This window comes from Phoca vitulina, unplaced genomic scaffold (assembly GCF_004348235.1).
Source record: "Phoca vitulina isolate PV1807 unplaced genomic scaffold, GSC_HSeal_1.0 scaffold10, whole genome shotgun sequence".
NCBI lineage: Eukaryota > Metazoa > Chordata > Mammalia > Carnivora > Phocidae > Phoca > Phoca vitulina.
This window is the reverse complement of record NW_022589713.1, coordinates 22,468,897-22,493,438: the sequence shown is the minus strand read 5'-3', so window position 1 is coordinate 22,493,438 and position 24,542 is coordinate 22,468,897. Positions and strand designations below refer to the sequence as shown.

At 48.3% G+C, this 24,542-nt stretch overlaps 1 protein-coding gene across 1 annotated transcript in view; it reads right to left on the bottom strand.

Moving 5' to 3' along the window:
- The window catches only part of SLCO2A1 (solute carrier organic anion transporter family member 2A1), an 81,492-nt gene extending 64,369 nt beyond the window's left edge, over window positions 1–17,123 (bottom strand). The window contains exon 1 of the mRNA XM_032408669.1: window positions 17,028–17,123. Coding sequence (XP_032264560.1) covers window positions 17,028–17,123 — 96 coding nt within the window. The remainder of the gene's footprint in view (window positions 1–17,027) is intronic.
- Window positions 17,124–24,542: the final 7,419 nt, after the last annotated feature.

Below are 24,542 nucleotides of genomic sequence, written 5' to 3'. Positions count from 1 at the left end.
TACAGGTCCTGAATGTCACTGCCCTTTGACCCTGTGACAATGTTTTTGATGTGCCAGTTTGGCTAGGCTACAGTCCCCAGTTATTCAATCAAAGTAACATGGGTGTTGCTGTGGAGGAAATTTGTTGATGTCATTACAATATATAATGACTTGACATTAAGTAAGGAAGATTATCCTAAATAATCGGGGTGGACTCGATTCAATTAATCAGAAGGCCTTAAGAGCAGGTGTGACAGGGAGAGAGAGAGGGAGGGAGGGAGAGAGAGAGGGAGGGAAGGAAGGAGGGAGAGAGGGATGGAGGGAGGAAGGGAGAAAGGGAGGAGGGAGGGAGGGAAGGAGGGAGAGAATGAAAAAGATTCCCCTGAATAGGAGCTTTGGCCCAATGCCTGTGATCATCTTTTCCTGGCTGCCTGCCTGCCCTGTGAATTTTTGATTCGCTTATCCAGCCCCCACAACTGTATAAGTCAATTCCTTGAAATACATATACATATACATACATGTATGTGTATCTTCTATTGGCTCTGGTTTGATCAAACCCTGAGATACACAAAACAATGGCCTCCCCAGTGTCTGAGTCCCCTAATACTCAGAACCAGTGAATACGTTGCTTTAATGGCAAAAAGGACTTAGCAGAAGTGATTACATTTTTTAGAGTAGGAGAATATTCTGGATTATCTGGGTGAGCCCAATGTAATCACAGGATCCTTATAAGAGGGAGGCAGGAGGGTCAGAGTCAGAAACAAAGGTGAGAGGGAGAGAGATTTCAAGATGCTCATCTGCTGACTCTGAGGAGGAAGGAGCCACAAGCCAAGGAAGTAGGTGGCCTCTAGAAGCTAGGAAAGGCAAGGAAACAGATGCTCCACTAAAGCCTCCAGAAGGACCACAGACCTACCAACACCTTGATTGGAGGTCCTCCAGAACCATAAGACAGTAAATTTGTGTTGTTTTAAGCCACTAAGTTTGATGGTGATTTGTTCCAACAGGAGTAAAAAACTAATACAAACGCTGACTCATCCAGGACCCTTCCCTTCTTCCCCAGTAGCGATGCCTCCATTCAGCCTACCTCTTTTCCCTCAGCAGGACCACATTGCTCCTTTTCAGTGTCTCCGAGAGGTGTGTTCTCTGCCTCTCCATAGGAAGTCTCAATTGTCTTGTCTGCTCAGCCCTCCTCCTGAGACCAGCACTGCCCCCTCCTTGTTCTAGAGAAGGGCCCCTATTCAACCACAGGGTTCCAGGAGGAGCCCCCTGTCAGAGGACCCTGCCCTGCCTCAGGGAGGGGCACATGACCAGCGGAGCCAATCAGAGTCCTGCCCTGGGATTATTTCAAGGTGGAACTAAACGAAGGGTAGAAGGTATGCTGGTTGCTGAGCGTGACTCAGCCATGAAGAAAACAGAGGTTTATTGTGTAAGATACTGGCGGTGACATTCAGAGAAAAGTACAGAGGGCAGACAGAGCCCAGCTGGCACTCCAGGCCACCTGCCCATATCTTCGCACATTTTTCTATTTTGGTTCTTTTTTTTTTTTTTTTTTTTTAAGATTTTATTTATTTATTTGAGAGAGAGAGCACATGAGAGGGGGAGGGTCAGAGGGAGAAGCAGACTCCCTGCTGAGCAGGGAGCCCGATGTGGGACTCGATCCCAGGACTCCAGGATCATGACCTGAGCCGAAGGCAGTCGCTTAACCAACTGAGCCACCCAGGCACCCTCTATTTTGGTTCTTGTCTTTCTCTTATTAGGAGATCCTGTAGGGCCTAGATATTGGTCTCTAGGCAGTTTTAGACACTGCAAGCATCTCACAATCTACCATTCTTCTTGCCTTAAAAAAACTCTTCTTTTTATCAAAGTAGGTAATCTTTCTTTAGTTGATATTCTCCTGATATATTTTCTTTTGTCCTCTGATTTTCAACTTTTTCTTTTAAACAGCATGTAACTAGGTCCTCTCTCTCTCCCTCCCTTTCTCCCTCCCTCCTTCTCTCTCTCCTTTCTCTCCCTCTCTCTCCCTGTCTCTGTATCAATCCGGTCTGAGATTCTCTAGCTCTGAAACGGTGAGAGCGGTCTGTTTTCATGTGTTGTAATTTCTGACAAATCTAGATTTAATATCTACTTCATTTTATTGTGCTCCTATTTCCATGATGTTTTTTGTTTTTATTTTTATTTATTTTTATTTTTGGCCTTTCATTCTCTCTTTTCCAGCCTTCTATTGGTTTATTAGGTTTCAACTTTTTACTCTCTTCTACTTTGGAAAGTATACGTTCAATGTCTTTTCTGTTCATGATTACCCATACATTTTTTTTTTTTTAAGATTTTATTTATTTGTCAGAGAGAGAGCGCACAAGCAGGGAGAGCTGCAGGCAGAGGGAGAAGCAGGCCCCCCACTGATCAAGGAGCCTGATGTGGGACTCGATCCGAGGACCCTGGGATCATGACCTGAGCAGAAGGCAGACGCTTAACCGACTGAGCCACCCAGGTGTCCCCATGATTACCCATACATTTTAACATACATAACTGACTTAACAAAGACTAAAGTTAATTAATTTTTCCACTCTCCTTCCAAACAAGCTAAGGACTTAAGACTTAACTCCAGTTTTCCCTTCTTACTTTTCATATTAATGGTGTGTATTATCCTACTTCAATCTTTTCTGCCCTCCATAAATCATTATTATCTTTGTCTACCTACAATTAATTACTACCACTTTTTGTATCCTATCCTTTTCTTCTGTGTTTTATTTCTTGCCTTATGAATTTCACCCTTCTTCATTTTAGTGAGGACTCATGATTGGTAAATTCCTTGCTTTTGTTTGAAAAATCTCTAATTTGTCTTCTTGAATTATCTTTTAGTTATAAAATTTGAATTTGGTGCTAATTTTTTCTTAGCATTCTGAAAATTATTCCATTATTGTCTAGTATCTATTATTTATTTTGAGAAGACTGGTGTTGGTCTAATTACTGATCCTTATAAGTAATCTGCAATTTCACCCTAGAGCTCATAAAATATTTCTGTCTTTACTGTTTTGCAATTTCAGTATACTATGTAGAGGTGTGCTCTTATTGTAAATTCCTGCCAGAATTTACTGTGCTTTTTTTTATATCGTGGTATAATATATTTTCTCAATTCTGAAAATTCTCTGTCATTTCTTCAATATTTCTGTCACCTATTCATTCTACTCTCATCTTTGGTACTCATTTCAGACTTTTATTGGACTTCATCCTTAATGTTTCCATATCTCTTAACCAGTCTTTCACAGTTTCCACTTCTTTATTCCTCTGTGCTGTATTCAGGGTGACTTCTTCAATCCTATCTTCCACTTCCAAATTATCATTAAGTGCAGATGTGATTAAGTTAAGGGTTTGAAATTGGGAAATCATCTAATCTGCTATTTAACCATTCACTGAACTTTTACTTTTTATATCTATGTTTTCATTTCTAGAATTCCCATGTACTTCTCAAAACTGCCCATTCCTTTTTCTATTTCTTCTTACACCTCTTTAAACATTTTAATATGGTTTTATAGTCTCTTTCAGAATGTTCCATTATCTCAAAATCTTGAGGTGCTAATTTTCCTCATTGATATATCTGCTGCCTGTTGCTTACGGTGGATCATTTCCTTGTGTAACTTTTTGTTGTAAGCTCTTCTTCCAAGGGCATTGTCTTTTCTTAGGGATTCTGGTTGGTCTAGATTATAGAAACATCCTTCCGGAGTGGTTTTACTCTTTTGTCTACCAGATGGCAAAGAGTTATTGCCAGCCCAAAAACAATTTTTACACTACTTTATTTGCTTAGAGATTCCCATACCATGTGGATAGTATAAGTTGTTTTCAATTCTATGTGGCACAGACTTGGGGTTATGATTTCTTAGAGGAATTATTTCACCCAGAGGTCCTGTTAGAGATAAGCCTCTTTGCTGTCCCTAGGGTGGTGGGCAGAGTTTAATTAGTACCCTTCTCACCAGGGGGCCAGCTTTACGCATCAGTCTGAGGGCCAACTCCCCATGCCATCTTTGCTCCCTGTGTGATTACTAATACCTAATCTCCATTAAGAGTTTCTTTGGGGTTTCTTTACTGGTCTAGTCATCCCACACACATTTCTCCCCTCCATCCCTGCTGCAGGGTCAGTTGGTACACTCATTGTTTTGGTGTTCAACTCATTCTTCATTTCTTGCACCTGAAAATTTCACTTTCTTTCTTGCAAGCTTGGCTCCACTTTTAAATATTTGGTGGTGTTCTATTTTATGAAGCATCTCTAGGTATTTATAGTATGAAGTCCCATGTTATGTGAACCTGTCATGTTGATGGAAGCCATAATTCACTATTGGTCTTTATGATCCATCTTATCCTAACTAACCAGAGCCTTTGAAAGATGCACAGCTGTGTTGTCTGATGCACAGCTGTGTTCCCCAAGCAGAGGTTATATATCAGAAGCATGACGGTGACTTTTTAGAATCCAGAGCCCGTGGCTGCATATGTATTAAGCAGAATCCAGTTCTATCTCTACCCCCTTCTTCAGAGAACCCAGTTCCATTCCCCCTTATTTGACACGCATTGTAGCCATGTTATTTGTGCATCTGCCCACTGTTTTATATATCTCTCGAGAGGGCACAGCCCACTCTTTTGTTCATCATTGTATCTTCAATGGTTGATGGTAGGTGATCAATAATAACATGTTGCATGAATGAATGAACAAAATGAATGCATCTCAGGCAGCCATCCTGACCCATTCCTGGCCTCAGAGTTTCGAAAGCCTTGCTGAATACAAAGCTTGCAGAGTGTTATCTTACAAACAGGGGGTAGTTAATCAAGGCTTACCAAATGACTGGGTGAAAACCCACCCAGAATGTCCCCACATCCTCCTGGGTGTAAAAGTCCAGGTTCAGGAACAGACCCCAGGCAGCACTTAGCAGTTCCTGTCCTGGCCTCTATCCTCACTGCCTCTCCCTCAGGCCCACTCTTCCTTCATGGCATGGAGCCCATCAGATACACTCACTTCCCTAAGATGCTTGGCCAAACTTAGGGCTAGATTCCCAAGCTCTGAGCCAGCCACTGGGAGTGGGCATCAGAAGAGCAGAGAGGGAAGTAGAGAAACGCCTCTCAAATCTTCCCAAAGAAGAAAATGTTCCATAGTTTTATCTCTCTTTAAGAATTAAAGTATTGTTGGGGCACCTAGGTGGCTCAGTCGTTTAAGCATCTGCCTTCAGCTCAGGTCATAATCTCAGGGTCCTGGGATGGAGCCCCACATCGGGCTCCCTGCTCAGCGGGGAGTCTACTTCTCCCTCTGCCTCTGCCCCTCCCCCCACTCATGCTCTCTCTCTCTCAAATAAATAAAATCTTAAAAAAAAAAGAATTAAAGTATTGTTATTTGACTTTATCTCCAACTCTGAGGAGCCATAAGACTCAAATGCAATAACAAATGTAATAATGCGGTGGGAACAGTGATGGGAACTGGGAATGGTCCCTCTAGAGAACCGCACAGCCCTGCTGGCCATCCTGGCTTCATCTTTGGTCCAGCCTTAGGTACCTGGAGACCAGACACCTCCCATCTTATATGGTATTTCATATCCCACAATGAATATCCAGCAAAGGGGGGGTGTGGGTGTCACCACAGACTTTAGGGCTTTTTAATTGACAGTTTTTTCTAATTATAAGCACAGGACATATTTATCATAGAAAAATGGAAAACACAAAGTCACAAAGAAGGAAAACAAAACCATTTGTAGGCTTCTCACACAGAGAACTATCTGTTTAGCTGTACCCTCTTCAAGTCTTCTTGTGACTTAAAAATTTGGATCATCTCTACGTATAGTTGCCTATCCTACAGCCTCTATTTTAGATTATAGAATGAACCCTTCCCCCAAGTTTAAACTATTCTCAAGAAAACTTCAAAAAATAATTTGTAAATATTCCATAGATGGATGTCCCCTGGTGTATTGACTCTCCAGTTTCTAGATATATAAGTCATTTCCTCACTATAAGCTTCTGAGCATTATGAGTCACATAATGAAATGTTGTTCAGCTGACTGGGCTTCCCTTTATTCTTTAGGAAGTGTTTCTCAGCCACCTTCAGGCTGGGTCCTTGCGTGCTGTGTGCTGTACCGCTGGGGTATCTGTCTGGCCTTATGAGCACGGGCGAGGGGAAAGACAGGAAAGCTGAGGAACGAAGACTTTCAGGGCAACCATTGTCAAATTTGGCTTAGGAAAATACAATAATACATATAAATAAGTAGACCTGCCTGTGTCTGATGGTATGAAGGGCTGAAGTGCAAAGCTCTGGCTCAGCTGGTTGGGATTTTTTTTTAAAGGATTTTATTTATTTACTTGAGAGAGAGAGAGCACACATGTGCACACACACACAGGAGCAGGGGAAAGGGCAGAGGGAGAAGCAGGCTCCCCGCTGAGCAAGGAGCCTGATGCAGGACTCGATCCCAGGACCCTGGGATCATGACCTGAGCCGAAGGCAGACGCTTAACGACTGAGCCATCCAGGCGCCCCAGCTGGTTGGGATTTGTGGTGGGATGCAGGAAGCAGCCATAGAGGAAAGAGTCGTAAGACAGAGTCCCCAAATACCAGCTTTGTCACTGTAACGTGGCAATTCCCATGAGTTGCCTGCCAGTTTCCACTATGAAATGTGGATAATATGCATCTTGGAGCATGGGAGGTAAGATTTAGTCAGATAGCATTTCTGAAAGGTCCACTTATTATTTCACTAAATTTGGCACATAATAGGTTCCCTCAAATGCATTTGCATTCACAATTTGATATCCATATGCCCCCATATATTTTCCCATATATACACGCCCTAATAAAATATATCCATCTTTGTGAAGATAGCTCAGAAAATCGTAATTGTTACTAATAAAAATGTATTGCTGAGGATGGGAATTCTGAATATTTGTGATTTTCAGGCAACCAAAACAGCCTTGTCCCCACTCCTTGTTAGTTTTACATGCTTATATGTTAAGTTTACATGTTGATTCAGTGGGACTGTGCTTTCTTAGGATGCTGAGTACAAAGAAGAAGGAGCCCCCCAGGCTGTGGTGAGCCTAGGAGGACAGTCTCCTGACAGCAGGGGCAATGTGAAATGAAATGGACAACCACAAGGCCCTGTAGGCTCACTTTCCAAGTCAGTGACAAGGTTCAGGGGTGGAGATGGCCCAACAGACAAAGCTGGTTCTATAATAATTTGGCCCTGCCATTTGGGGATGGGAGGGATGTGTGGGGTGTATCCCTGGAGTATATCCCACAGGTATGTTCCTGCTAGCATTAGGTCAGATCCCTCTGTGAGGGTCTCTGATGGGCCCTCTGGTGATAAAGTCAGGATGGAGTCCCCAGTGAGCCTCTTGTCTACTTCCTCCTGAGAGATGTCATCTAGCTGGAGGCCAGAGGATAGACAATGATTTATCCAGGGCTCTTCCAGTCTTGGCATGGACACTCTGTGAAGGCCTGCAGAGTCAGGGGGAAGTGAGAGCTAGCGGTGAGAACAGAGGAAGATTGGGGTAAGGAGGAAGAGTGTGAGAGATGGGTTTGGGCAGGCCTCACAGCTCATGAGGGCATAAATTTGCAGGGCCTGATGGGGTGGAGGTCCCCATCATGGGAAGGTCTCTGCTGGTTCCAGGAAACTCAGGGCCCACCAGCCTCCACAAAGCTGGAGGTTCCTTCATGAGTGGTGACCAAACTCCTTGCAGTGACTAGAACCAGCAAGAAAACCTCTGTGATCTGGGACAACAAGAGTCGGGGACCACACATACCCCTTAGCAATGACTAATTTCAGAGCCTGGTTTGGCTTTTAGAGGAGGGTAGTCCAGACCACCTGGCTTTCCATTTCATCCGTGACGAGTAGCTCCCCAGTTAGAGGGACTTATGGGAGAGGGGAGACTGCTTTCTACTGGAAATATCCAGGAGAGTGACCAGGAAGAGGGGGTTCTGCTAGCTTCTCTCTGGGGATGCGTATGGAAGGGCAGGGGCAGATCTCAGCTCAACATAGGAGAGACTTAAAGCCTGTGGTGCTACCAGTTCCTGGACCTGCCTTGTGAGGTGGTGAGTTCCCCATTACTAGGGCTATGCAAACAGAGGTAAGGACATCATCAAGAGGATTCCTGCCTCTTTGAGCAGATGATCTTTCTCGTCACATTCAATTTTGAAATTCAATAATTCTATAAGCCAAGAAGCACTCTTTCTACAGGTCAGTTTTATCATTACTTGTATGGATTCTATACCATGAGATGTTAAAAATGCTTAGGAATCATGATGAGCAACGAAGGCAGGACTGGGTAGGAGGACTTCTGCATACAAATAATAAGGAGTAATGGGGCTTGTTGCTCCATGAGCCCCACCACAAGTGTCCTGGTTCCTCCTTGTCTTCTCTCTGGACGAATACAATCCCTTCCTGCCATAGATCCTTGCGGTTTATTTCCATCACCGGACACCATCCCTGACCCTCCATCGGTGGCTCCTCTGCCCCACAGTCAAGGTGGAAGTCCATTCTTGTACAATGTCACAGCAAAGGAGGCAGTAAGGTGACCAACTTGTCCCAACCTGTCCAGAACTTCTCCAGTTTTAAAACTGAAAGTCCTGTGTCCCAGAAACTGCCTCAGTCCTGGGCAAAATGAGGCCGGTGGACATGCTGAGAGGCAGGGAATTTACAGACTCTTGTTTCTTGGAAGCTTGGGAGCCTCTTAGGGACCCAAGTGCAAACAGTAATACCTGGTACAGAGCCTCACATGGTGGACGCTCAGTAAAGGCCGATGAGTGAGTGAGCCCCAGGCTCCTGCACCAATGCTTAGCTCCCGCCACTTCCCTCAAATACACTGAGAAGCAAAGGCAAAGCAGAAAGTTTTCAAAAGGGCCTGAGGCACAAGACAGGAAGGATGTAAAAGAGACTGAGAAAATGGTCATTTTAATCCCATCCTGGGCACCTGGGTGGCTCAGTCGGTTAAGCGTCTGCCTTTGGCTCAGGTCATGATCCCAGGGTCCTGGGCCTGAGTCCCGCATCAGTCTCCCTGCTCAGCAGGGAGTCTGCTTCTCCCTCTGCCTCTGCCCCTCCCCCCGGCTCATGCGCTCTCTTGCATGCACACGCGCTCTCTCTCTTAAATAAATAAATAAAATCTTTAAAAAAAAAAATTCATCCTGCAAACTCATTGGCAGCCCATTATGCAGGGCAAGGGTGACTCGGGAAGCCTGCTGTCCTCCCCACCCTTCCGTTCTGCCACTATCCTTTTCCTCCAAGCCCACAGGGACCTCAGTACATTCTCTAGCTGGCTCATCTCCTGGGTGTCCCACAGGGATCAGCCCAGGAATTGTCCGACATTCACACCCCGTATCTGTCCCACTTAAACTTTCTAGGTACCATTCCCTCTGTGCTTAACAAGCTGGCTGGGTGAACTAACTGGATAAACTAGTTCTGACTTGAGGTTTACCTGTGTTGTGTTTCCCAAACTTGGTATGCTTTACCTGGGAGTCACATTTGGGAGACACGAGCTAGACATGGCATAGCTTCCTAGAGCATCAATGTTACTCCAAGATTTGGGGGAAAATACAACATATTTGGAAACACATAGCTATACTGTGGAGGAAAATATAAAATTCACTTGATTTTAAGATAAAACATAAAATATCCCAGAAATGTAATACTCGTGGTTCATCCACTCATCCTCTTGTCTACCCCTATGTGGAAACCTGTTCACTCTCTCCTAGAATTCAGAGCACCTTGGTGGGGCAGCTGGACAAACACTGGCTTGTTGCAGCCCTCCCTAATGACATCTGCATTTTAGCTGAGACCTTCTGTGCTCTAGGCCAGCATCTCCCAGGGGTGTTAGATGGAACATTCTTTGGAACATAAGTAGGTATTACTGATGTTTGACTAAACAAAATGAAACTTGTTACAAGAACTCCCAGATTCCTACAGGACTCAGGTGCACACTAAATGTCTACCAAAGGGTTAGTGTGCCTACTTTCTGGGAGGCTGGGGTGGGGGGGTGGCGGGCAGCCCTGTGGGGAGCCAGCACCAATGCTGACCAGATTGAATGTCCCCCAGTTCATTTGGGGTTAGTGTCCCAGGATGGTGCTCCTCCCCCCAGCCATGCCAGAGCCTCCAGCATTTCCCTGGAGCCTCCTGAGCATCTTGTTCAACAGGGCAAAGAGGCTGGAAGGACTTGCTCTGGGAGAGGGCTACTCATTGGAGTATCTACCCATCCTTCAACCCACGGTGCAGCCTGACACTCCCTGCCTTGGTCTCGTTCCCCACCCTGATCAAATGTAATCCATCCCAAACAGGAGGACACACCCAGGGAATCAAGGTCCTCTAAACTGAGAGAGCTGGGGATTGATCAAAGACAACAAGCCAGTCTGCACCCTCCACTTCCGCCAGGTTTCATAGCAGGTCTCCCAGCAAATCTCAGACCCAACTGGCCCTGCTCCCAGTCTCATCTCCATCAGCAACTGAACAGCATGAGATGAGAATCTGAGAACTTGCAAGGACCTCAGAGATCATGGAGCTCAGGTCCAAATGTTCATGGATGAGAGAATACAGAACTGAGAGGCATTCTGTGGCCATGGGAAGAAGAGGGCTGGGGAGTGAGCTGACCCTGAGAGGGAATTCCTGCTTGCTATTTACTGGACAGGTGGTCTTGAATGAGCCTCCATTTCCTCAAGTGTGAAATAGAGATGCTGAAACCTCCCTTGCAAGGCTGTTGTGGAGAATAAAAAAGGTTTAGGATCATAGATTAACAAATCAGTTCAAAGGAAAAGACTCTTCAGCTAAGCCCAGAAGAAAAGCTGGAGCACAAAGATACATAAAATCCCATCCAGTTACTAAAAGCAAGCTTTAAATTTGTCTTTAAATCTTCCTAAAAGACAAAGTAGAAGGGAAACTGAATGGGTTATAAAATATGGTAACCATAAGATAAACACATACCACTGCAGACAAAAAAATCAAGCTTCTACCTGACATCAAGACTTGCTGAATAGCTACAATAATCAAGACAGTGTGGTATTGGCAGAGAGATATACATATCCATCAATGAAACAGAACAGAAAACCCAGAATAAATCCACACAAGCATGGCCAACTGGCTTTTGACAAAGGAGCAAAGGCAATTCAATAGAGAAAGGATAGTCTTCTCAACAAATGGTGCGGGAGCAATTGGATAACTATAAACAAAACAAAACAAAAAAGAACCTCACACCTATACAAAAATGAACTCAAAATGGATCATAGATTTAAATGCAAGGTTATATAACTTCTAGAAGAAGATATAGGAGAAAACTTTCAGGGACTAGGTTTGATGAGGAGTTCTTAGACATACACCAAAAGCAGGATCCAGAAAATTAAAAATCGATATATTAGATTTCATCAGAATCCAAACATTTTTTTCTATGAAAGACCCAGTTAAGAGAATAAAAAGATAAGCTACAGACAGGGAGAAAATATTTGCAAACCATATGCCTAACAAAGGACTTGTATCTCATATATATAAGGAACTCTCAAAACAATAGTAAAAATTCTGATTAGACAAAGGACAAACTATACAAGCAGACATTTCAATGAAGAGCACATACACATGGCAAATAAGCACATGAAAAGATGTTCAACATCACTAGCTATTAAGGAAATGCAAATGAAGACCATGTCAAGATGTTACTACAAACCTACTGGAATGGCTAAAATAAAAAGTAGTGACAACATCAAATGCTGGCAAAGATGTAGAGAAACTGGATCTCTCTTACATTGCTGGTGCAAATGTAAAATTGTATGGCCACTTTGGAAAAAAGTTTGGCAGTTTCTTAAAAAAAAAAAAAAAATCAACATGCAACTACCATCCAACCCAGCAAATGCACTCCTGGGCATTTACTCCAAAGAAATGAAAATTTTTATCTACCCAAAAACCTGTACATGATTGTCCAGAGCAGCTTTACTTGTAATAGCCCCAAACTGTAAACAACCCAAATGTCCCTCAATAAGTGAATGTTTAGGCCAATCATAGGACATCCATACCATGGAATACAACTCAGCAATAAAAAGGAACAAACTATTGATACAAGCAACATCCTGGACGGATCTCAAGGGTATTATGTTGAAGGAGAAAAGCCAATCTCAAATGGTTACATAGTGCATGATTCCATTTATGTAACATTCTCAAAATGACAAATGATCATGTTGGAGAACAGATTTGGGGTTGTGATAGGAGGCAGGCGGAAGGGGGTGGGCATGACTCCAGAGGAGTAGCACAACAGAGATCTTGGTGGTGACGGAAATAGTTCTGTGTCTTGAGGCAGTAGGGTGGTGGTTCCATGAATCCAAACGTGTGACAAAATGGCATGAAAATACACACACACATTATAGCAATGTCCAGTCCCTGCTTTTGGTATTATAGTGCAGAATTAAGACAGAACCACTGGGAGAAACTGAGTGAAGTGTGCACAGCACCTCTCCACACTATTTTTCCTATGAATAGATGATTGTTTCAAAATAAGAAGTTTTTTAAAAACTCAAAATAAATCAAGCTTTGTCTGGTACTAAGAACTCAGCTTTCTCCCATAGCCCCTCAAAAGGAGCCCCCAAGGACCATGGTGACAACCCATCTGTGCTGGTCTTGTGGGGTACAGACAAGTGTAAATTCACATACCTATTTCTTTATGTCCTTGTTCAACAGACACTGAGAGTGCAATGCCCAAGTACACGGTCATGAACTTATGATATAAAATGGGGGCCACTGCCTGGGAGCGTCCCAAGCTTCTTAGCTTCACCATGCCCAAGCTCTCTGGCTTCGGCACATAACTGGAGCTCTCCACAGGCCAGAAACTGGGGTGAAGCAAGGGCTGGAGGTGGTTAAACCCATGGGACGGGATAAAACCAAGCAGGGGTGTGAAAAGGGAGAACAAGGAGGAATGAGGTCTGCACTGGGAACCACCCACATTCTTCTGCATTTCACAAACAGCAAAAGAAGGTGAGGGGAAGCCATGCTCCCAACCCAGCATCCCAACATCATATCTGGATCTCCTAGAATGGAAGAAAAGTCACTGTCACAGACAAAAGAGAATGATCAGAAAGAGATAAGATCAGCGATCCATATTGTGAGACATAAATCAGTCTTCACTTTGTTCTGTGGCAGTTTAGGTCCCAATTCATCACCAGGAGAAGGGCGTTGAGTATCATCACAGGAGAAAAGGGTCTGAGTGACCTGTGACCCCCACCTAACCAGTTCCTATTGTTCTCCCCTCCCCACACCCCCATATATAAGCAGGGCAAGCCAAGCCCTCTCGGGGGATATAGATAAATGTTGTCCTCAACATCAGAGAAATACCCACCAGCCCTGGGGCAGGAGGAGTGGGCACCTCTTAATCCATGAGGCCAGTTAAGGAATTCTTTGGCCCCAGGGATTCTCTTGAGAGTGTTTTCCCCAAGCATGAATAGTCAGGTTGGTGGGATATAGCACTTTCCTCTGGAAACCAAGAGGTTAAGCCCAAGAGATTAAGCCCAAGATGTCTCCCCACATTTGGGGGTCAGAGGCCTTACGAAGTTATAGACACAGGCCAGGATAAAGTACCTCTCCCTCAATTTTGGACCTCCCTCCCAGGTCAGAGGTCACTGGGCCACAGAGGCCAAGCTGTGAGATCTGTCCGTCCCTTTCTTCCCACTGTGTATCCCGTGCCCTCCATCCCCACTGGACTCTCCCTCACTGACGGGATATACACTATTTCCCTGCGCTGGGGCCTGAGGTGTGGGAGTTCCTGAAATTTGGGCAGCAATTACCAATGGTCTACTCCTTTTATAAGATAACCTCAGTTTGGTCCCCTAAATTTCATTTTAAGAAGATACAGATCTCTTTGAGGCTGCCAGGATGCGTTAGCCACAAAGGCTCTCTCTCCTGCCACCCCACCCCTACCCCCATAATCGATGAATGAATCTGTTTTTAATTTAGAGTTCTGGATGTTGAACTGTTCTCTCTGATAATTACTAGTGAGCATGTCTTCTGCTTCTTAAGAATCCTGTAGCCAGAGGCAATACAGACTGTCTCCAGAATAAATACAATCATATTTACTCCTATAGGAGAGAGTACAAAAACCTCACCCCATAAGTGAGAGTCACCAGGCTCTTTAGGGAGAGTTGTGAAGAGTAAAAAGGTATGATGAGCCTGTTACTGACTGGGGACATCCATCCTATAGCCATGACAGTGACCCCTGCTCCCAGTTGGGATGTGTGTGTCAGCAGGGCCTGAAGAAAGCACTGACCCCTAGGAACAAGCATACCTCCGGTATCCCTGAGTGCTCAACCAAGATTGAGCAGCACTGTGTGGTGGTGAGGGCAGGGTGCATGGCCGTTAGTCTCTGACCCCGGGGTCTCCCATACCTGGTTCCTCGACACTCCACCCCTGTCTGGCTATGTGTCCACACCTCACTAAGCCGTGTTTTCCTCATCATTAATGGGGACAGTAATGGTATCCACTAGATAGAGTCGTAATGAGGATTAATTATGGGGGGAATATATCCAAGGTTCTTGGTACGTCCAGATAGCTCCATTAGTGTTAGCTACTATTATGTCTATTTTGGACATTAACTGTAGTTTCTCTTAATTATTAACTATGCCTCATGTGAGGCATAATTGGTGGAACAACAGATCCTAAATGGTGTTTAAACGTGCATCCTGTTTGTTGAGGCAAACTGACATCTTATTGAAGCCAATCCTGGAGAGTCCTACATGGTTTACAAAACCCGTTTCCTATGCCTCATCCCACATAATCCTTAAGGAGCCCCTATGAGGTGGGGATCATTCATAGTACCTGTTTTTTGTTTGTTGCTGTTGTTTTAATATAAGAACTCTGATGCCCAGGAAAGGTGAGAAATGCCCCCATGTGTTAGTTAGTAAGAGGTTAGACTGACTTGGATCTACATCTTGTGGCCTCATCCCCTTCCCCTAAACCATATGGTTGGCAGGAATGTCATAAAGCCAATTAGTTAGTCTGTCCCAGGAAAAGAATGGGTCCTTAGGTTGGGTGTCCCCTGTTAGCCCCCATGTCACACATGTTCACAAGACACATGCAGTCCATCACCTATTGGGAGAGAATGCAGAGCAGTCACCCAACCTTTCATTGGGAGGAGGGAATCTCCCAGCAAATCGCAATTCCCCAGACAACCATTACTGTCCTCTGGAAGAAAAGGCTTACATGAGTTTAACTAATGGAATTCCAGGCCCCAGATTTGCCTTGAGATATCCAAATTGTACCTGGTTTCAGGTTGATTAAGAGAAGCTAAGTGGAAGTCTCTCTAAACTCTGGTTTCAGAGTTACTATGGATCAGTGGAGGTAATAATTAAGAGAATCTGATTTTTAGAGTTAAGAAAAACTCTTAACTGGTATGAACCTTTAGGAGGCCAACTGGCCTGGGTCCAGGCCTCAGGCATGTGTGGTTAAATCATCAACATATGATACATAATCTCATTTTTATAGATCTTCAAAGAAACTGTGGCCATAAACTCATTTTAGGGACTCAGGGCAGGTCTAGATGGATCAATCTCATGAGGGGTGACCCTCACTGTCAGAAAACTCTTCTGGGACAAGCTACCCCTGTTGCCCTTGTTGGTGAAATAGGGAGATGTGCCCCCACCCTGACTCTCTCCTGGGCCTCTTTCTTTTCGGACCACCCAGCTGCTGCTCCCACCCTTTCCTTCCAATCCCTAATTTATAAACACCAAATTTTCTACAGTTCTCTGCTGAAACTTCTCCAAGACTCTTTTGAATGGTGGGACCAAAACCACACACAGTGTTCTCATCCAGGTCTGGCCAAAGGTGAGGCAATTTGAGGACTATCTGAAACTATCTCAAAATTTCTGTGTCTTATTTACATCCAACCATGGAATCAACTCAGCCTTTATTTATTGTGGTGTGGGGCCAGAGCAGAAGCAGGAGTGGGGATCCCAGCTCCACTGCTAACAATATGAGTAAGTATATGGGTGGGATTCACTGTGACCTCCAGATCCCTTTCTGGTGAACACTCACATAATCAGTCCACAGAGCACCTCTCCCCCATCCTCCCGTTAATTGCACCACTGGAGGCTTTACCTAGCCCCATCTGACTGTATGATTGTTGGAAAGAACCTCTCTGGACCATCCTCCCTCCCCCCAACTACCCTCAAGGAGCCTTAATGTGGGCTCTGCAGTCTTCACCACAGCAGCTCTGCCCTCTCAGGAGGTGCATCTCTCAGTTGTTTCTGCCCAGGCAGAACCAGCAAAAGAGCCTGAGTGTGGATTCAACTATTCCAGGTCCCCCTGGACGTGTGAGGAAGTGGTAAGCATTCCCCATCCCCCTGGGGACGAGAGTGTCCTCACCCCTCGGCCACCTACACCCCATCTTCACCCACTCCCAACAACTCGCCAGGACAGAGGCACCTGCTCCGGTGTTACGGACACACTGCGAGGGCCTGCCGCTTTCCTGGGGGCCATTTCCAGACCAGGAAGCACGCTGTGTTGGTTGCCAACCCCCGGGAGGGAGTTCTGAACTTTGCAGGCAGCAGCGCGGAGAGGTCGCAGAGCCCAGGCGCTGCAGCTTTTGGGGAAGGAGAACGTCCCCTCTGCCACCCGCCCCAGGATGAGTTAGGCTCTGACCCCCATCTCAGGGGAACCACAGCCTGTCATCTCCCGGCACCTCCAAACCCACCCCTTCCCCAAGTTAACTGCCCGCAGGAGACCGAAAAAGTCCCCCGCGAGACGTTCTTTTTCAGTCAAAGGGCAGGACACCACCTGAGAAGAGTTGAACCAATAGGCAGGTCCGGTCATCGTCCTGTTTCTTACCCTGATGAGGGCGTGAGAGCGCGCGCACCACACGGAGACACGCACACACCCGCCCAGCACGAGATCTTCCGTCCGGGCGCCCCTCGCCCGCCGCCGGGCCCCCGGGGATGCGTCCCTGAGCGCGGCACCGAGGGCTGAGGGGAAGCCCCGGCGCCTCGGCGTCCCCCTCGGGCTCCGCAGCACCGACGCCGGGGCCCGCCGAAGGTTCGCCCGGCGCCGCTCGGGCCCCGACGGTCGCGGGTTCTGCGCTCACCTTAATGTTGCTGAAGACAGAGCGGGGACAGCGGCCGGCTCGGCCCGAAGAGGCGTCGCTGCCCCGGCGCGCGCCGGGCTCGGGCCAGAGCCCCATGGTGGCGACCCCGGCGGGGCGGGACGGCAGCAGCGGCGCGCCGGCGGCAGGGCCCGGGCGGGCGGCGGGGCGAGCAGGGGCCGGGCGCCTCGGGCTGGGGCGGCCGCGCGGGTGGCTGGTGAGAGCGGCCGCGGCCGCCGGAGGAGGTTCGCAGCGCGGAGACTGCGCGAGCGAGTGCGCGCCCAGAAGTTTTTAAGTGGCAGCCGCCGTCGCCGATGATGAAACGCGCTCTCCCTCCTCCCTCTTCTCCTCGGCTGTCGAAGGCGCTGCGAGCCCCCGCCCCCGCCCCCGCCGCGGCCGCCCCCTCAGACAGGTGTGACGCGGCGGCCGACCGCGCGTGACCTCGCTCCGCGCCCGGGGTCGTCTCTGCTCCCGGAGCCCGGCTTGGACCCGCGAGGCTTGACCGCCCCGGAGAAGGTCCCGCCGGCTGGGCGGCGGGGGGCGGCGGGCCCCGGGGAGGGGGAGGTAGCGGCTGGAGGGGCAGGAGCAGGCAGGGGGGTGGGGGCGGCCTGGAGGACTGGCGGGGCGGGGCGGGGGGTGCAGCGGGGACCGACAGGCGGGCGACTGGAGGGGACCGGAGAAGAGGTTGGCAGGGCTTCGGGGGCAGGAGAACCGAGATGGGCTGGAGGGGCCAACGGGAGCCAGGGGGCTTGACGGGGCGCCGAATTTTCAAGAGGAGAGGGGTGCCGCGGCGCCCCTCCCGACGCCCTCGGGGAGATTTACGGAGCGGGTCTCTGCTTGTTTGCACTCGCCGAAAACCTGGGCTCTCAGTTCCGGTGATGGCTCCGAGACTCGCTGAGGCTGTTTGTGTCGAGGACTGATTTATATTTAAACTGCTCTTTGCGCTGGAGAGGGGGCCGCCCCGGGCGAACTCTCTGGACCTGAGCCAGGGTAAACTGCAGGCGCTGTCAAGTGTCAGCGTGGCTGGGTCTGGCCTGAAGTACTGCGGCCACGAGAGAGGGCCCCCCGTGGACGTAAGGGACGCACCCCACTGCCCTTCTCAGGGCTGGAGTAGAACAGCGGCTTTATTCCCCCCCCCCCCCCCAAGATTTTTTCCACCAGGATTCCTACTGTAGAGAAGAGAAAGAAGGTGAGGCTTTTCAAGACAAGGAGAAGAAAGTTATGCCAAAAGCAGCTGCAGTAAGGAATCCAATTCTGGAGGTATTTTTCCAGCTCCCTAATTCCTGTAGTCCTGTGCAGGCCCACTCAACTGCCAGGAAAAGCACAAGCCCAGCTTCAATACCCGGGAAACTTTGGATAAGACAAAGACCCACAGGACAAAGCCTTTCTGGGCCTGGTCTGGGCTGTCCTCTGTCTGTGGGCTTCCCCTATCCACCTGCGGTCCAAGAACCCTGGACACAACAGCATGTGGTGCTGGAAGAAAAGCCATTGGACAGTGGGCAGCCTCTGGCCACTTCACTCACCCACAGAGTAAAGGGCATCTAGAGAGGCTTCCCAGAGCCCTGCAGCATCCTCAGACCCAGAACAGGCAGGAAACTCCAAGTCACCAGTCTACCCTTTGAGAGAACTTGGAACACAAGGACATCTGCTACCCAGAGCATTCAATGCACGCTGCAGTACCCATGGTGTATTGTGCCAGGCATTCTGTTGGGTGTCTAAATGCGTGATTCCTTAGAACCCCAGCATTAGTCCAACAGTTATAGGTACTGTTACAATTTGGATTTTACAGATGATGATGCTAGAGAGGTCAACTAAAAAAAAAAAGAAATGACTGAAAGACACACAGCTAGTAAGTGATGGAGCTAGAACCCAAACCCAGCTCGGCCTGACTCCAAAGCCCAGACTTGGAGCACTATGCCCTTTGAAAAGTTATCTAGTCCAGCAGCCTCATTTCACAATGAGAAGAGAAAGAAGAGAGCATTTCATTTCATTCAGAGCAGAGAAGGCCCTGGTCACAGGCACACTGGGCCTGCGATGCCTGGAGCTTCTTCCTCAAACCCTGAGTGAGGCCTTGTCATGGTCCTCTGATAGAAACCCAGGGAGAGTCATCTTCTCCAACCCTCATTTTATCATACTCCATTAATCTTGCCCTCTGCCTGCTGTCAGGACCAGCATCATCTCCAAAGGAAAGGCCTATTCAGAAATGCTCACCAACGGTCATTTGCTTTTATCTGCCCTTACAATTAGCTAAATGTAATGGAGACCTGACCAAAGTGGCTTCAATGAGATTTATTTGTCTCGTAGTAAGAAGCCTGCTAGTAGTAGTCCAGGGGTCATGACCTAGGCCCCGAAGGATTCCTTAGAGTGTGGCGAGCTCATTGTCACAAGATAGCTGCTCCACCTCCAGCCTCTTCTCTTAATTCCGAGAAGGAAGTGGAAGACAGGAAACAGGAAGGGGTTGTGCTCACAGCGGGGAAACAGATCTCTCCCATGCACACTTAGCTGCTTTTTCTTAAGTCCTGTTGGCCAAGACTAGGCCACATGGCTACCCTCTGCGAAGGAGACTAGGAAATGTAGTTTACGTTATTGCTATCTCCTGAACAAAATTGGGGTTATGTTAGGGAAAAAGGGAGAAAGGATATAGTGTATTCAACTTTCAGTGTCTGCACAAAGAGTAACCATTTCCTAAAAGCACCCCCAGGGTCTGTTTCTAAGATCCTTCCCAAATCCTTTGATTTCAGCAAATATTTCTTAGCACCATAGAAAAATAAAGCACAAGGACAGTTGCTGACTTCAAAGACTCCATGGTCTCATGTGGGGAGCAAGAAGAGAAAGCATTATTGTGTTGTAGAAAGAGAGCATAGCTCTCTGTCATGCACAGCTGTTATGGGGGCACAGAAGAGGGGCCCTAACTCATTCTGGGGCAGTAGGAAGGCTTCCTGGAGGAAGGTGAGGCCTAGGGACTAGAAGGATTGGGATGGTTGGGGTGAAGGAAGGTAAACCTATCTGCTCCATGGTTTCAGTCCTGTTGGAGACCCAGGGACAGTGGGAATGTGTGGTACAGAGGCTGGAACATTGAGTGGCTTGCTCTGAAGTGTGGGCCTTATCCCCAACACAGTGGGGACCACTGAAGGCTTCTGGACAGGGGGTGCCCTGGGCAGATTTGCATTTTGCAGAGACGTCTCTGGCAGCTGGGTAGGAGTGCAATGGGGCATTCTGTGGAACCCCAGGAGCCACGATGAAGGTGTGTTCTGCAGCAGTGGGGATGTTGTGCGGGGGAGAGAAAGATGCGACAGACATTGACAGGACATGGCACCCAGGTGTTAGTGAGGGAATGTTACTCCCAGGATCTGGCTTGCATTAGTGATGCCAACCCCTGGTGGAGAGAACCCAGAAAGAGCAGCAGCTGTTGGGGGGATGCAGGACCCCTCTGGGCTCATTTTGAGTTCAAACTGCCTGGAGTACATGCAGGTCTAGATGCCCTGCAGAGAGGTATATGGGTCCAGTGCTCAGGGTGGGTGCTGAGCTAGAGATCAGGTCTTGGACATCCCACATGCAGGCGGTGGGTAAGCCCCGGGAACAGATGAGTCTCCCAGTGAGAATGTGTTGACAAGAAGTAGGTCCATGACTGACCACAGCCACATTCAGGGGTGGCACAGGGGATGGAGCCAGCAAAGGAGACAGAGGGGAGAACCCAGCATGCAGGGTAGAAAGCCAGCCGAGACGTGGTATTTCAAAGAGAAGGTCAGGAACACGTCCAGGTTGTGGAGGAGGGAAGATAAGACCTAAGAATGGCCAATGGGCTGGCAACAGGCTGACGTTGAAGACCTTGGCAAGAGTGTTTCCGGTGGGTAGTTCGTGCAGAGGTCAGATTATGTGTGTTGCAGAGGAATTGGAAAGGGCCTATCAGCAGCTTTTCCAGGGTTGCAGAGGGAAGAAAGAGAGGGGAGAGCCCAAAGCTCTTTGGGCTCTCCCCTCTGCCTGAATCTCCTGCTTTCTCAGTTCTCATGCTGGACCAGTTGCATGTTCACACCTCCGGGCTTTTGCTCATTCTGTTCCCCTGCCGGCCGCATAGTGCTTGGCTTCTACCCTTCAAGAGCAGCTCCTGTTACTACCTTTCTGGGCCTCCGTAGCAGGAGTAGAAACATGCCTTGCGTGGTGCAGACCTGTCACATACATCATCCCTTGTCTCTCAAGAAACTAGATGTCACTATCCCCACTTTACAGGTGAATAAACTCCGGCTCAGGGTTCTTCCCTAGCACATACAATGTGTCTCTGCCTTTATTATCACCGGTGACAGTAGGGACAATACATGTGGTGGCTAAGGGCGCAGACCTTACAGTCAGACGTAGATGCTGACCACCCTTCTCTTCAGCTGGGTTACCTCAGATGGCCTGCTTAACCTCCCAGCTCCCCAGTGCCTTCTCTTGAAGACGGAGATATTAATGCGTGGCTAGAGGGCTGTTCCAAAGCGTGTAGCGGGCTCTCGGCGCCAGCAGCTGTTGCTATGGTGCTTGGTAGTGCCAACGGCAATAAGTGGGCCCTATGTCTCTTTTTCCAACTCAGCTGTGAGCTCCTGGGGAGCTTCTGTGCCAATTCTCTTTCTGTCCCTCATTGGGCCCAGCATTCCCTGTTGCTTAAAAAACATCTACTAAATGGAATTGAGCTTAGCTGAATTCCAAAAAGACCCAGTGACTGGGGAAGGCCTCATTGTCCTGAGGCTTCCAAGCCTTCTCTGTCAAACCCCTACTGCCTAGGGCCTTCCCTTCTGCCCACCCCTCACCCCCAGGCTTCTTGTCTACCTTGTCCTCCCCGGTGGCTGCCAGGGTCCCCTAGGTATGTTTATCAGCCCGCCTGCAGCCACTGATGAGGGACTCCTGGCAATCTGAATCCTCAAGTGCTCATGAATTAACTCTGGCCGCCCCACTCCTTGTGCACATGCAGGCATGGCAGGGGAGGTCCCCCAGTGACTGCACCCCACCCGTGGCAGGTGGAGGGCACACCTGCAGCTTTGTCTACCGCTTTGTCACTGCCCCTCGTGCGGCAGCCTGCTCCCCTGTGGGCCGCCTTGGCCACTAGTTTGTATTTTTATTTAACACACACACAGTGTTGATGGTCCGTACCTGGCACCAGTACAATATTGATTCATTTAATCCTCGAAACAACCCAATGAAAGGGGTTACTTTTGTTAGTGTCACTTTTTATTTGGATAATCTGAGGCACAGAGAGGTAAAATAACTTGCTTCAGGACACATAGCTAGTCCGTGGCAGAGCCAGGATCCAGACACTGGCAGCCCAGTGCAAAATCCCAGCTCCTGGAGGTTCTTGCTCACAGAGACCGAGTCACAGCGTGCAGGCAGGCCAAGTCAGAGCCCCCCTCCCCCACAGGATGGTTCTTTAGGGGTCCAAAGCCCATGTTGGTTCCTTGCCCACCCTTGCCCCCTCCAAACCTCTGTTGCCAGCACCACTGGCCTGGAGTGCTCTCCTTAAATGAGGTCTGAGCACCGCCTGGGGCCGCGGTGGCCCTCCTAGATCCAGCTCCAAGACCCCGCTCCATTCTGCTCCTCTCTACCGTGCACGTCCCATTCCTGCAACACCTACTGCATGCCATTCTCTCTTCCATGGTGACATAGAGCCCACCCTACACTCCAACAGCCCCACATCTCCCTCGCAGGACCTGAGGCCGACTTTGCCCTCCCTTTCCCTGAGAAAATGCCGTGACAAGAGGGAAGGGTGCTACAGCACCAGGGGGTCCCACCTCCTGGGACCCCAGGTTCTCTGCATATCACCTGGGGTACAGCAACGCTTGGCACAGGCTGGGGCATGCAGCAACGGAATTTCCATGTGCTTCCAGGGAAGGCTTTTCAAGGCCGGGCTGTGCTCTTCTCTCCGAGTCTCACTCAGTGGAGGTCACGCTCTGCTTTGGCAGGAAGCACAGCAGGGCAGGAAAAAGAGAAACCTAAATAGGCCTCACCCTGCATCCCTCCCATGTCCGTTCCCTGTGGGTGAGGAGCCCCAGTCTGGCCCTAGCCTCTGCACCCCGCCCACCTCAGTGCAGGTCATGCGGAGGGATGCTTATCAGAGCCTGTCATCCTGTGCCCGCTCATCACCACGCCTGTGTGATAAGCAGCCACGCCGGAGAGCTCAGACTTCACCTCGGCCTCTTGCTCCTTCTGGGCTCACACACGGCTCAGCCAGTGCGCGCCTACATCATCCTTGGCCCTGTGCAGCCCGGGACCAGCAGATCCTGTCATCTGAATGTTCCTGAGTAGACAGAACCACTGCCTTGTCTCTGCAGTGATGCTTGTTTTTAAACTTTATTAATCTTTATATTATACTCTTCCAAAAATAACTGTGTCTTTACTAGGAGAGAGAAACTATTTGTTTCATTCACCCATCATTCCATACCACTATTTAAGCTTTGAGGAATTTCTGTTTTTTCCTAATTCTTCCCAGTGAGTAAGTTTTCACTTAGCAAACTCACAGTACTATTTGTCTCCTACTCTTTGACCATAAGCATTGTTCCATGTTGAGAAGGGCTCATCACCATCTCTCTGAATGGCAACGAGGAGTTATTTAAACCCAGAGCTGGTGTTGAATGTTCGGGGTGTCTCTAAGTTTTGTCTTTTACAAATAACGACTTGAATAACTTTTTGCAAATAAAAAGTTTGCCTTAGGACTGATTGCAAGCAGTGTAATTTGAACACATTTAGATATTTTTCTCTATGGTATTCAAAATCAGTCCTCATGCTGTATTTCTACCACTTAGGTCCCTTCTCCCTCCCCAGTGATATCCCTCTCAGCCCCAGTAGAGGAAGACCAGCGCCCCAGCGGGAATGGCATGGCTCTTCCAGCTGGAGAGTCCACCTAGGCACTGGGGACCCTGGGGTCTTCCTTATCCCCAACAGCCCAAACCAAGCCCTGGAGCTCAGAGAGCCAACTCAGGGCTGGTCCAAGGATGCCATGGAGTATGGCTACCTTGATCCAAAATCCTGTTCCCTACCCCTAGTTCTGCTCAAAGCAACTCAGCCCCCAGGACTGTAGGTCAGAGGCCTTGCATGGGCACCTTCCTGGGGAGTGCTGGATCCCTCACCTGTGTAATTGAGGTATTGGACTTCACGGTCCAAAGGGGGGGGTTATCCTCTTGTTCTCTCCCTGCTCTGTCAACTTATTAGCTGTGTGACTTATGGCAAGTCACTTAACCTCTCTGGGTGGCACTTGCCACTTAGAGCTGTATGAGGAGTGAACACATGCCCTCACTAACGATCACGATCACTGTTACTACTGTTGTTTTCTCCTTACTCAGCAGAGCTTTCCTCATGGGTCCCTGCTCCCTCCTCAGCTGTTCCCCGCTTTTCTCCTTAGGAGGCCCTGCTTTCTCCATAATGACATTTGCCCAAAGACTTCTGTTTAGTAGAGCCTAGGAGACCCTTAGTCCAACACCCTAAGTAAACTTGTCTGGAGCCCCATCCTCCCCTAATGTTGGGTCCAGGAGGCGACTACAGGATTAGGCGTCC